Source organism: Orbicella faveolata, unplaced genomic scaffold (assembly GCF_042242905.1).
Source record: "Orbicella faveolata isolate gen_17 unplaced genomic scaffold, um_ofav_v1 contig_35, whole genome shotgun sequence".
Taxonomy (NCBI): domain Eukaryota; kingdom Metazoa; phylum Cnidaria; class Anthozoa; order Scleractinia; family Merulinidae; genus Orbicella; species Orbicella faveolata.
Genome location: NW_028301564.1, coordinates 11,936,855 through 11,951,047, shown reverse-complemented (window position 1 = coordinate 11,951,047; position 14,193 = coordinate 11,936,855). Strand labels below are relative to the sequence as shown.

At 38.3% G+C, this 14,193-nt stretch overlaps 1 protein-coding gene across 2 annotated transcripts; it reads left to right on the top strand.

Moving 5' to 3' along the window:
• Positions 1 to 11: 11 nt before the first annotated feature.
• On the top strand, positions 12 to 5,814 carry LOC110057592 (ubiquitin carboxyl-terminal hydrolase isozyme L3-like). 2 transcript variants are annotated; one of them, XM_020764186.2, is made up of 10 exons: positions 14 to 160; positions 293 to 304; positions 978 to 1,106; positions 1,665 to 1,715; positions 2,131 to 2,236; positions 2,738 to 2,823; positions 2,995 to 3,042; positions 3,978 to 4,053; positions 5,028 to 5,086; positions 5,541 to 5,814. In XM_020764186.2, exons 1-10 carry the CDS (start codon positions 125 to 127, stop codon positions 5,625 to 5,627), a joined length of 690 nt encoding a protein of 229 aa, XP_020619845.1. In that variant the 5' UTR covers positions 14 to 124; the 3' UTR covers positions 5,628 to 5,814. The 2 variants fall into 2 exon arrangements, with proteins under 2 accessions (XP_089130054.1, XP_020619845.1); XM_089273928.1 differs by having other exon boundaries at positions 12 to 304.
• The last annotated feature ends 8,379 nt before the right edge of the window (positions 5,815 to 14,193 follow it).

Below are 14,193 nucleotides of genomic sequence, written 5' to 3'. Positions count from 1 at the left end.
GTCTAAAAGTTGCGGGCTCGACTAAGGGCTGACTCCAGCAACAGGAAGAAGGTGGTATCGAGCACAGGAGAGGAGAGATTACTGTGCCATTGAACTTATTATTCTCGAGACAAATTAAAGAAACATGGTTCGGTGGCTGCCATTGGAATCAAATCCAGATGTAAGGTTAAAGCTTGCCGGCGTCACGTTGAATTTTCTAAAATTCTTTTGTTTAGCTTCTCATTTCTCCATTTGTCTTGTTGGTTGCTGTGAATCCTCCTGGCTGTCCTGCTGTCATTCAATCACTGGCAAGGTTATGAACAAGGTTAGCGTACATGTAGGCTTACATTGCTTTTATGTTAAGTTTAGTTAGTGTTGAAATCTTTCTAGAACTTTTAGGATGAGAATTTGATGAGTTTGGCTGATGATGTTATAAAAACAAATTAGAGTTTTTCAGTTTCTTGTATTAAAGTTGGGCACACCTTAAAATTTATTAACTGCATTCGCCATTCGCATAATGCATAAGTTTTACAGTACTCTTGGGTACTGTGGGGAGTGGTCTAAGGTCTAGAGAACAGCTATCCAATTTGAGGAAGCACTCCCAGGCCTACTTTCTTTGTTTTCATTTTATGGCCTTCTGTTTTGAAAAATTGCAAAAGTGAAATCCTTGCATAGGTACATAATAGATGTTTTTGCACAAAATATAAGAATATGGTACACACTAGGGAATTGGGGTGGGGGGGGGGGGGGGAGCGTGGGCACAGTTGGTCTTTCAAAAAATATCCGTAGATATTTGCAAAATCTTAGTTAAATTTAGTGGAACTTGGCATCTCAAATTTTTATATTGTGGGAAATACTTCAAACAGTAATATTTATTACATTTCCAAAGTATTCAAGGTAAAGTCACTGGTAAAGTTAGGGAACTCTTACATATATCAAGTTATAGTATTTAAATACACAGTGTAACATTAACTGGCTTTGTTCAAATTTTATTCCAGTTTGCAACAAGTCTTGGTTTGAAGCCAAGTTGGAGTTTTGTAGATGTGCTTGGACTTGATTCTGAACTTTTAGCTATGCTGCCGCAGCCCACATGCGCTCTTCTACTTCTTTTTCCAACAAGTGACAAGGTAGCAGTTTGTCACTTGTTGTTGTTGTATTTTTTTAAATTTAATTACAATATTTAGAGAGGAAGCCAGATTAGCTTCAGCAAGTTACATGGAAAACTACCTGGAAAGCCTTATGTGCAGACACACGCAAAGAAGATTAGGTTTAAGTAAGTAGGGAAATCCAGGAGTATCCAGAGAAAAACCCATGCAGCAAGGAAAAAATCAACAATAACCTCAACCCTCATATGGCACTGGGCTGGAATTGAACCCAGGTGACACTGGACGGTGCGAGACAAGCACTCTCACCACTGCACCATCCCTGTTCCCCCAGCTTCCCCTTTAAGGCCTATTATACTGTCTTATAAAACTCTTAAATTCCTGTGTAGTATATACATGTGCAAATGTGGCTTTATTGAAATAATCAGCACAAGAGCTGTGAATCATAGTTTCTCTGCCAGTAGGTTCAATCTTAAAAATAATCATTGTTATCATTGTTATTGTTATCACTGTGAATTTAGATATCAGTCATCGCTTGTGTTTGTTGGAAAAACTAACACAGTGCAATTTGCTTTTCAATAGTACCATGAATTCAAGAAAGAACAAGAAGAAACAGTGAAGCGAAAAGGCCAGGTATAGATTGAGTTGTTCTGTCAGTCTAAGCACATTAATTATTCACACAGTAGACAGGTGACTATTGTCTATGGGATAAAAAGTGGATTAACTATTTTGATTATTAAATTTTTGGCTTTTAATTAATTATTTTTTGATCAATTATTGTGTCATTGGTTTTTGAAATTTTGATTTGAACCAGGTTAGATATAGAAAAATAATGAAGAAATCAAGGCAAGCTTGATATATTGGCACAATAACATTATTTTTTTGAACAGAAAAGGTGTAACTTACTTTAATGCTGATGTTATCATGACTTCAATTTGACTAAAAAATTCAAAACTACAATTTTGAACCGTAGCCATCCAAGTAAAATGATACTACCATATGTCATACAATAAACCACACTTGAATATTAATAGCTATATGTCATTAGGAGGTGAGCCCTAATGTGTACTTCATGAAGCAGACAATAGGAAATGCATGTGGAACAGTAGCCATAATACACTCCATTGCAAACAACACAGATGTTCTAGAGTTTGGTAAGGCAATAATCAGAACAGAACTTCAATTCTAAAGCTAGAGATAAACCTTTTTTATCATGCACTGTGAATACAGCTGCCCATTGTTTCTCCCAGCCAATTTGATATTTTCTAAGAAAAAAATAATGCCAAACCTGCCAGGAGTGACAGGAGATGTCGTTATTCACAGGCTATCATTGTTTGAGCTGTCTATCACTGTTTGTTTCTGACTGTATGCTTTCAATCCAATGTTGCCTGCACAAGAAAACCAATAAAAGATAAAACAATATTCTGTGTAGAGTCTTTTTTTCCAGGGTGCTAATGAAAATATCAGCAGAACAGAACAGGGACTAAGAAGTTAATCAAATGAAGGATTAGATTTAACATGATTTCATAGTGCATGGATTGTGATAACAATAACATCTTCTCTGCATTGAGATTGCAGGTCTAAGTGATCTCTGACAACATCTTTCTATACTTTGACAAAGGTGTTTGATGTAAAATTCCATTCTGTTTACACAGATGAGAAAGGTTTTTTGAAGAACTTTATAGACGCCACAAAATCATTGTCGCCAGACGAAAAAGGACAGAAACTGGAAGTTGATGAGGTTAATAGTAACATTGTTCTCTTCTGTAAGAAAGAACTTACTGCTTAATAATAAATGTGTAACAACTCAATACAACTATTATTTCCCATCATATAGGTATAGATCCATTTGCATTAGTAGATAACAACATTTTCATCATTAAGAATTTATTAAATTTCTTGTCCTTTGTAGAAAATTGGTGATATACATGAAGCTTGTGCCCAAGAAGGTCAGACAGAGGTAAGGAAAACATTCAATAAAGAATTTTCTTATTTCAGCTCATGACCTTGTTCTCACCTCAACACTTTGCATGCAATCCAAAGATGCCAACCCAAAGAAACTCAAATCTAGAATTCATCAGTGAGAGTTGATCTTCTCATTGCCTAAGGGTAGCTGACTGAGAAAAGGAGTCTCCAAATTCCATGACATTAGCTCCACAAATATCCAAAGTGGTAGAATCCAGACAATATTCATGCCTCTGCCCACTTTCCCCCTCCCCCCTGACCCTGGGAAGGTCATTGGCAAATCTGAGGGGGAAGGGGGCTCAAATACCAAATGTTTAGGGAAAGTGTGAAGCTAAACTGGAATTCCAATGGTGGAAATTTTTCTTAAACAATGTAGTCGTTACCTTCTAAAGAGGGCAAGATGTGGTGAAAGTACTTTTTGGAAAGTTGAAAACATGAAATGAAAGTTTGTGCTTTCAATAATTTTCTAAATGTGTCTGGATATTTGACAAATATCTTGAAACTGCACATGATCTGAGAGGTTCAGCCTGTATAATCCAGGGGACTTGCAGGTAATCTAGGATAGTTTGTAGGTATGGCATTAGTAGTGACTTGTCAAGATTTTCTCAGCGTTTTGAACTGTGATTAAGAAGCACAGCAGCAGAAGCATAAAGGGTAAGGTACAGTATTGTAAAATAGGGACACTAGGGTTTTTGTTCCTGCTGGACTATCAGAGAAAGAAGGTAACACACTTGGCTACAATTCTATGCATGCTTTGACTTTAATGTTTCCCATATGGTCACGTAAAAACCACTGCCAGGCCATGATTAATGGTTAAAGAATGGGTGTTTTTGTCAAAACCCAAGTTCTCCGAAGGCTAATTTCAAAAAGTGAATTTAACTGTACATAAGGAACTGTAAATTTGTGATTCAATGTCTGTGTAATTTGTAGGCACCTCCTGCTGAAGAGCATGTTGACCTTCATTTTGTTGCCATTGTGCACAAGGATGGAAGTTTGTATGAATTAGGCAAGTGAATGTGTTTAGCTTTTTATCTTATGGTTTGTCTAGGTGATGTTTTGCACAATGCAGTATGTATATTTATTATATAAACACCAGTGAAATACCAAGATTTTTTCCTTTTACTAAAAAATTATATCTTCATTGTGCACAGTGAAGATACTATTTTTATCTTTCACACTATGAAGATATCATTCCTTTTTGATAACATTTTTCTTTTGTCCCTTAAACTACACTTAAATTTGTTGATGTATGATCGAAACATCTTTGGATCTCCTTTGGTCGTCTTTGGCAATCTTGGGCAATCTTCAGTAATCTTCGCAAAATGTTCAGAAATGTTAGGAAAATGTTCAGATGCATTCATCTGGCCTTCGGTGCAATTTTGGAAAATCTTCAGAAATCTTCAGAAAATGGTTGGAAATCTTAGGAAAATCATCAAAAACGTTGTCATTAGTATGTTTATAGAATAAACAGAATATTACATGCCCGCTTGTGGATACAAATTTTATCTTCTCCTATTCAACTCAATATCTCACGAATGAGGTATCGAATAGAACACTCAAAGATAAAATTCGTATCCACATGCAGGCATGTAAAATCCTCTATATATATATTGTTAACAACACAAGCACTAGAAACATTTCTGGAATGTGGTGTTGCTTCTAAACTCCTAATGCCTAAGGAAAATGCAAGTCACAAGTGTACTGAATATCTGAAAGACACCATCCATAGGTTAAAAGGCCTGTCTATTCTGCGGACAAAATGTTGTGCTTCAAATTAAGAGATAAGAGATTGTTCAATGGTCATTTCTCATCTAGTTCCATTCTGCAAGTTATTTCTGTCGGATCATGAAATTGGCCCATTTTTGTGGAACTAAGTTCCTGCAAAATTTAGGTGGCAATAATGTAAACTCAGTTTACTAATCTTAGAAGACATAATGGATCAAAAATCTGACTGAATATTCATGCAATGTTGCCTTCTAGATGGGAGGAAGTCATGTCCTATAAATCACGGCAAAACAACACAAGAGACATTTTTAAAGGCAAGTGCACAAATGACAAGTGAACATTACTCAATGTCCTGTTTTTGTTTGAAAATAGTTGAAGATGCATGCTTGCTCTAACCAATTAGCTCACTGTCTTGTGATGGAGGTGTTCTCTTCCTGGTGATTACCGAAAATCAGTCTAGCTCTCTGTATGCATTGCAGGCCTCTAATGTAATTGTTTATGCGTGGCCAGTGTTCTAAAGTTAGGGAAACTAAGTGGCCCTATAGGGACTAGCATGACATCAGGGGATTGGGGTGGAGGGTAGGTGGTAGGGGAGGGGGGTTCAAGTAGTGCTCAGGGCTAGCAGTTTCATGACAGAGAAATAAGGAACCAATACAGGTGCCCACCTGTTAAGCTACTAAGTTCTGTAAATGCTTTCCATTGAAGTGAAGTTTCAACTGTATTTACAATGTACCTTTAGCTAATAGCAGATTTTTTTCTTATTTTTAGGATGCAGCTGAAGTATGCAAAGAGTACATGAAAAGGGACCCTACTGCATTAAACTTCACAGTAGTTGCACTGTCCAATACAAAATGAGTTCTGCAGGTTCACATCATTGCAAAACACAAATTTATTCTCCAGCAATAGTAAAATTAAATTATGAACACAGTGTGTTTTTAGCTGTTCTTTTTTCACTATAAATGTAAATCTTAATGAAGGAAATATTAGACACAATTTTGGTTGTTTTAAATGAAGAGAAAAAATAAAACAATCAAGAAGCAAATTTGTGTGAAGTCTTTTCTATTCTGGTTGGGTAGAGTCTGGTCTCGTTATAGCAGACACCCTCAGGACTGTCATTTGGGGTTCGCAAATCATAGCAGTGTGTGATGAAAATGAACCAATTTTTGGTTGTGAAGTATCACATATAATGTATACTGCTTTATACCATGCCATAGAAAATGCAGCCAATAAGAATACAGGAAAGACATTGTATATTTGACGTGGTGCGTGTGTCAGATTGGTTGTGTTGGCTGCTGTATTTTTTATGGTATGGTATTAAACAGTATCAAATGCTCTCTCGTGGTGTATATATAAACAACAGCCTCCATTTGGCACGAAAGTATGCTCGGATATTTGTCCGCGGACATTATCTGTTCCGAGAATCAAACATTTTTCTGAGAGCATAGCTCAAGGAAAACTGTGAGCTTTGAGGAACAGAAAATGTTCAAGGACAAATATCTGACCATATTTTCAAAGTCAAATGGAGGCTATTGTGTTTAGTATCCTTCAAATATTTTTCGAAACACGCACAGTTCTGAAAGTTGGGGAATATTCTTGGATATTACCCAGTTTTAGTTGGGGAATGTTTGGTCACATGACGCATTTAGACCAGTCACTTGTGAGCGAAAATATTTGATGGATTACAACATGGAATTTCTGACTTGTCACTTACACAGGAGCCTCTAGGCAAGTGTGTATACTGAGAAAATACAAGTGACTCATGGGATAATTCACAGTATACCACTCAAAAGTGTTGCATAACTAGTATGTATATAGCTATAAAGGGGATATACTTTCTCTACAAATTAAAGGAGCTCAGACATGGTATTTTGAGTTATTTCGGCCACGTACGAAATAACCTTCAAATTTTGGGAAACCTGAAAATAATAGTTTACTGAGATAGAGATAACACCAAAGAGTTCATAATAAACCTTAGGGGAACAAGGATGGTTAACGATGGAGAAGTTTAACATGAATTACAAATAATGAACTTGAAAAATTTAGGTTAAAGTTTTCAAGATGTCCAAAGTATGATGTAGCTCCCTTTATAGCAGGCTGTCCAGGAGGCATCTTGACTTTATTTATAATTCTCCCATAGAGTCGTTATTTGGTCGTGAGGCAGCGCTGCTTCCCATTGTTTATTTATTTATGATTTTACTAGCTGTGTAATTTTTTTATTTATTATATGGCTAGCTCCGTGAGCGGGCAAGATGAATCAAATCCTGCGCTGTGATTGGCTACCCGAGCAGGCAAGATGGAGCTATCTTGCCCACTCGGGACTACCCACCACGCCCCGCAAGAAAAATATCCCCGAAAGCCATATAATAAATCCTTTATTGACTAAGCTTGTTCAGTCAAGATGGCTGGATATTGGCCTCATTCTGTTTTTTTGCAAGTTTGTGGACCTCAACTCCGTCTCGGTCCATAAGCTCGCAAAAAAAAGAACTTGGCCAATATCCAGCCATCTTGACCCCACACTTGGTCAATAACCCATATTTATTATATGGCTAGCCCTGTGAGCGGGCAAGATGAATCAAATCCTGCACTGTGATTGGTTACCCGAGCGGGCAAGATGGAGCTATCTTGCCCGCTCGGGATTACCCGCCGTGTCCCGCAAGAAAAATTTCCCTGAAAGCCATATAATAAATCCTTTATTGACCAAGCTTGTTCAGCCAAGATGGGTGGATATTGGCCTCGTTCTTTGTTTGCGTGTTTATGGACCTTGACTCCGTTTCGGTCCATAAACATGCAAAAAAAGAACTTGGCCAATATCCAGCCATTTTGACCTCACACTTGGTCAATAACCCTTACTTATTGTGAACTTTGGGTAACCCTTGAGTGAGGGAAGTAGTTCCTGTTAAGGGTTCTCCTGTCAATACTTGTAGTCTTTTGTATTGCCAAGCTATAAAAGTAAAATGAAGTAAAGTATCATTTGTATCATTTCCCATTGGGATAACCAGACCTTTATAAACCACTCCTTGTGAATATCACACCTCTTGACACCAGCCTGTTTACTCGTAGAGACTATTTTTCCTTATTATAATTATCGCTGTTTAAACTAGCGTTCCCATCCACCCCACCCCTCCCCCCCGCGCCCCAGTAACATTCGGTTTTTACGTTTTTAAGCGATGCGTATTGTGTGACGTCATCGCTTTATGCTAGCAAGCATGCATTCCTTTGGATAGTGATTTCGCATAGTTCGTCACGCTTATGTCGCGCACTTTTTATCCCCCAGTGGAAGCGAAATGCACTCTGGGAGTTCCTTTGCTGCTTTCCTTTGCTGTTTGTAGGTTCAGCGGAGTGCTTTTAATTGGAGCTTTTAAAAGAAGATTTAGGGGTGGATTTTGGTTTAAACAGTATCGGATAAATTTGCATTCACGGGCAAACTCATAATAAGAACATATCCTCCATACATACAAGTTTAGATAGACAAGTAAGTCGCACAGGCGATAGGTGAAGGCTTTGCGGCTTTCCTTTGCTGTTTGTAGGATCAGCAGACTGCTTTTAATCGATATGACAAGTATACAGTTAAAACAACAAATTTATTTCCGGTGAGGTAACTAGTGTTGCCAAATATTTTTAAAGATAACAAGGTGTCGATTTCAGAGAGAGTAACATTCCTTTGCGGGTTTCCTTTGCGACTTTCCTTTGCTGTTTGTAGGATCAGCGGAGTGCTTTTAATTTCAGCTTTTAAACGAAGATTTGGGGGTTGATTTTGGTTTATAGTGTCGGATAAATTTGCGCCCACTGGCAAACTCGTAATAAGAACATATCGTCCATACATACAAATTTAGATAGACAAGCAAGTCGCACACGCGATAGCTGAAGGGTCTACATACAATTTACGGATTGGTAGCGCAGTTGTACTTTTGCTAGTCTTGAAGTGAATTGAATAAGCATTGTATGAGCACTGAAATGTACAGTTTACAGTAGTGATAATGAAGTCAGGGTACGATTCATTTGCAGTTTTCAGTTTTTTTATGAAGTTTTGGAAATGCGCTGTTTTATATTTTCCCCCAACGAAAGAGTGGTTCTGATTAAATTGATAATCGTTTTGTCAGGGTAAAGACAATACGAATGTTCATTGATGACAAGTATACGGTTAAAAACAAATTAATTTTCTGTGAGGTAATTTGCGTTGCCAAATATCTTTAAAGATAATAAGGTGTCGATTTCAGAGAGAGAAACTTGTACTTTGCGGCTTTCCTTTGCTGTTTGCAGAATCAGCAGAGTGCTTTTAATTTCAGCTTTTAAACGAAGATTTGGGGGTTGATTTTGGTTTATACAGTGTCGGATAAATTTGCGCTCACGGGCAAACTCATAATAACATATCTTCGATACATACAATTTTAGATAGACAAGCGGGTCGCACACGCGATATGGCAAGTCAAGAGAAAACGACTTTCTCTTGGACAAGTATATGCTTAAAACAACGAATTAATTTCCGGTGAAGTAATTAGCTTTGCCAAATATCTTTAATTAAAGATAATAAGGTGTTGGTTTCAGAGAGAGGAACTTTTCAGCGGAGCGCTTTTTATTTGGGTTGGTACATTTCGCTGACATGGACTAACAAGATGGACCTGGTACATGAACTACTTGAATGAACCACCAATGGACTACCCTAAATGTAAACCCCTAAAATTTCTAACCCAAAAGTTTAACAATCAGTTTGTCTGCTCATGTTGCAATCTTCTAGGAACAGTTTTTAAACGTCATCGCCTCTGCATGCATTGCGTGCCGTTTATTCTCTAGCTTGTTACGGTTCGATTAAGTTTTTTTACTGCTTCTTCCTCTATTCTAACCCTTATTCAGAATGTCTCAGGTTTGTGAATTAACTCGATTGCTGGCGGCTTCTTCCACTTTATGTTGTATCATTAGAAACTGGTTCATTGGAATGCAATTCAAGAGTTTTCATTGGCTTAGCCATCATGGTATATGAGCCATTATACCATGCTCTACAAATATGGTAAGTGGTACGCGTAATTTTGGGGAGCGCTTTTATTTTTATTTTAGTTTCCTACATTTTGGGTGCGTTTTAATAAAACAATTATTCCACTCTCGCTTCACGGTTGGATATATGAAATGATAACATTCAACTCGCCGCCATGCGCTCGTTGGCTATTATTCAAGATCTATTTCAAGATATATCTAATGTTCATTCTTACAATACACGTTCTTCTGCCTCTAATAACTTCTATGCCAAACCTTCTAGGCTATCCGTTCAAGCAAATTCCTTCTCTCGAATAGGAATAAAATTGTGGAATGAAATACCTCAAGCATTAAGAAATCTTTCCAAAAATGCGTTCAAAAGAAAACTCAAGCAAATGAAATTCAACATTTTAGGTTTACAAGACTCTTATATAGATTTATCTCAGATCAAACAAAATGTAAAGGCCTGGTAATACTTCTCCTGCTCTGTCCTCTTCCGACTAACATGAACAGTAGCTGTACCTTTAATATTTTAAATTAGGTCAATGAAACGGCTTTTCTTGTTGCAGGCATGTCCCTTTTTTTGTAAAATATAATTTGAAAATAATAACAGAGAGAAATACTGCGTCTTACAAGGTCCGAGTAACATAGGAGAAAACCGAACGATACACAGAGGAACACTGATCCCTGGGGTACTCCCGTATGTGAAGGTCGGGGATACTCGTCGAAAAGTTTCAATGAAACCTCTCAAGGAGACCATTGCGGACGTAATTCGAGCTTTATTTGACCCCTAAAAGATGCTTCAATCAAGTATACGTACTCGTTTCCACTGTCACTTGTATTCCAAAGAGAAGTTCTACTGACACTAAACGGACACTGACGAAGTGCAAAACTTTTCCGAGCTAAAAACACCTTTAAGAGATGTTTTCTAATGCTACCTGGAACAGTCCAAATAACCATGCAATGATGGTGGATGTATATTCTATAACTGTTTAAACACTGGTACCAAAGGAATGCAAAAACTTTCCCAGTTGCGGAGATGATCAGTTTCTGTTGAACTGCTTTTTGACATTTTGCATCAGCTTCATGGCCCATTCAGCGGTGGTCCACGTCGAGTTATACAATGCTATCGAGATCGCGTGGTTAAAACCTTCATAATCAGGTGAAAGGAAATGAGTGCTTCGATGAGGTCCCACCCGATCTCCACAGTCAAACTTCCAGTTGACGATTAAGTCGTTATGCAGGTTATACTGGCAGCAAAGTCTTCCCTCCTCGCTAATGTACATGGTAGTTTGGTCTTTGGCGCAAACCCAGTCCAAGATTGTACCACTCCTAAAAAGAGGATAAAAAACCATCAAGAAACTGAGAATGCTGATCAAAACTCGACAAAGAGAAAGATGAGAACAATTACATCAGTGTTTGAGCCGTGATTTGGAATACCAGTCATTGAACATAGTCCCAGGTAACGCGGAGGTCGAGCAGAGGTCATTGGCGTCCAGGCTGAGCCTTCTTTGAGCAAACTTTTCAAAAATATCATTCTGCTCCCAATAAGGGTATCTTTCTTAGTTAAACAGTATTGGTAAAAAGTGAATATATGGTTGAGAAATTTTTTATCATAGTTTCATCGCAACAGAAAGTTTAAACCTCTGTATTCTCTAAAAAAAGTAATCAGAGGTTACTCTCCAGTTCTGTTACGGACTTGACAACCTAACACTCTGCTGTCGCCGTCAACAGCCAAGTATTGATACAGAACTTGTCCCTTAATTTTTTTTATTAATTAATTAATGAATTAATTTATTTATTTATTTATTTATTTATTTATTAACGTTTTTGTCTTGTATTTTTGTTTTGCTGTTGTTGTTGTTTTGGTTTTCTTTTGTTGGTTTTTCGTTGTTGGTCTCTTTTATATATAGAAAGAGGATGTGATTGAAGAGACAATTTTTGAGAGAATGACTAGTATTGATGTAGAGTTTATTTATAACAAGGAATTTCGTGACATGTTGTTATCAAACAACTGCCAAACGCACAGACTGAGATACCTGGATCTCCAAATTTAATTACGATTGGTATTAAACCCTGAGTACAACACCTGGATTCAACATTCGCTCCGAACAGCTCAATGGTTTCGCGTAACGTCCATCCATTCAGTTAATATTTATCATTGAAATATCGCAGTTACTTAGCTTTCCCTAAAATCACTGTGTATCTTTGTTTCAAAGGTTTTCTTTTCTTCAATACGGAATAGAATCGCAAATCATGTGTCTTCACCGCCTTGCGAGCCTAATCCGCGCTCTTTTGAGAATAACGTACAGTTCTCAGTAACTAAAATCAAACTGATCAGCGCAAAGAACAAGCTATTAATTGTCGAGCGTGGCACAGCTCCTGGTGCAACTTTGTCGGTCCATTTACAAAGCAGTCGAAAAATTTATTTCATCTCGTAGTTTCTGAGTTAAATCTACACTCAACTCTCTGTCTGCCTCCAGCACTGAAATCTGTGCATGTATTGTACGTTGGTTTTAAGCATTTATCGTTTTCTGTAGAGAGGTAGACCTGATCTTTCCAGACGCAGTCACCACAGACACATTATGTGTACTAACATAAACAAGCTAAATATCCTTCTCTTGATGCCTTCTGCACGCAGCCTGATCAAACAATTTCCAACCTACCCCTCCCACACAGTGTCAAATTGATATTAAGTTCCCGCAGGAGCCATAATCGCGGACGGAGACCGTAAGCAGGGCGCTTATATGTACTTTTTTGAACTGCGGTTGTAGATGAAAGTGAAGAATGATCATCGTAGTAGATTTTCCAATTTCCAATTAATTGGAAAATATACTGCGATGATCAGGAGCCATAATCGGGGACGGAGATCGTGAGTCTTGGGATCCGCGCGTACCTATGATATGGGACAATTTTTCTATTTTTAGGACAAATTGCGCCATCCTGACGTCATGTATCCGCGCGGATCCACGCACATGTCGGGGGCTCTCCCGTGGATGCTGTCACGTTGCGTGATCAAATGGTGAGAGTTGCGAGATTCTCATGCAGATTTTTCACAGCGATGACAGGGGATAAGGCAGGGAATAAGAACCAGGGCTCTTATATATAGTTTTATACTCTGAGCTAATGGAAAAGGTGAGTTTTTCAGGGTCGAAAACGAGACTTCAATTTCGCGCTGTGAATGAATAATATCTGCTCGCGCTAGTTGTGCGAGTAAGATTTTGCGTTTGTGCTGTAAAGAAAAGCCATGCAAGAAAACGCTTTACTCTGGTATCGAGTTAGTCTGTGAGTTTCCCAAACAATGGTTAATCATAACCAAACCCTGTTTTTGATAGTTTCTTGCCTCTGTTTGTTTGGCGAGTTTGCAAAAGTTTTTGAAAGGAAAGTGTGACGCGTTCATAAGTAGCTCATTTGCATAGTGCAGTGCAGCGCGTGCACTTTCAAATCCGAGTCGGTGTTTTCAATTGTCAACAAATCTTGCCAAAGCTTTCTTTCCTTGTCTTTTGTGCTGAAAGGCTACAACAATTTTCACCAACGCCATAAGGCTACTAACATCATGTGTATTTCTTTAACATAGTGAAATTTTACACTGCGAAAATAAAATAGCCAAGGAGTTTTGAGATAAACTAAGAATAAAGCCAGGATTCGAACCAGGATTCGAACCAGAATCCGAGCTAGGATCCGAACCAGGATTCGAGCCAGGATTCGAGCCAGGATCCGAGCCAGGGTTCGAGCCAGGATTCGAACCAGGATCCGAGCCAGGATCCGAGCTAGGATCCGAGCCAGGATCCGAACCAGGATCCGAGCCAGGATCCGAGCCAGGATCCGAGCTGGGACCCGAGTTAGGATTTGAGCCAGGATCCGAGCTAGGATCCGAGTTAAGAGTTGAGCTAGGATCCGAGCCAGGATCCGAGCTAGGATTTGGGCTAGGATCCGAGCCAGGATTCACCCTTTCCGCGCCTTTAGTTTTTCCTGCCACTTTGATCACGTGATCAGAAACCAAAAAAAAACCCCAGCTTGTTGCAAGTAGAATCAAACCAATTCGGCTCATGCACGTCAATTTTGACACAGGGCGTAGGCACAGTGTCGAATTTGTAAAGGCGGGTTTCAGGCGAGAGAAAATCTTCGTTTCAACGAAAAGCTATTTTACGTGAATATCCAGGAACACTGAAAGTTTTTTGATAACTTAGTAGATATACTAGCGAATTTCTTTTTGATAATACTAATACATTTCATTTTGGCGGCGCCCAAGTGTATTTCTACCAGAAAACTTGACTTGCCACAGGGATTCTAGTAGTTGGATTTCTTCATTTAAAAATGCTGGCAAGGGCTTCGATCGTTTTTGCTGTGAGAATATATACGGTTTCTTTTTGCGTATAGTTTCTACAGTTTTGATACATTGATGTCGAGTTTGATATTATACAGTGTAAAAAATGCTGAAATTTTAAGAAAT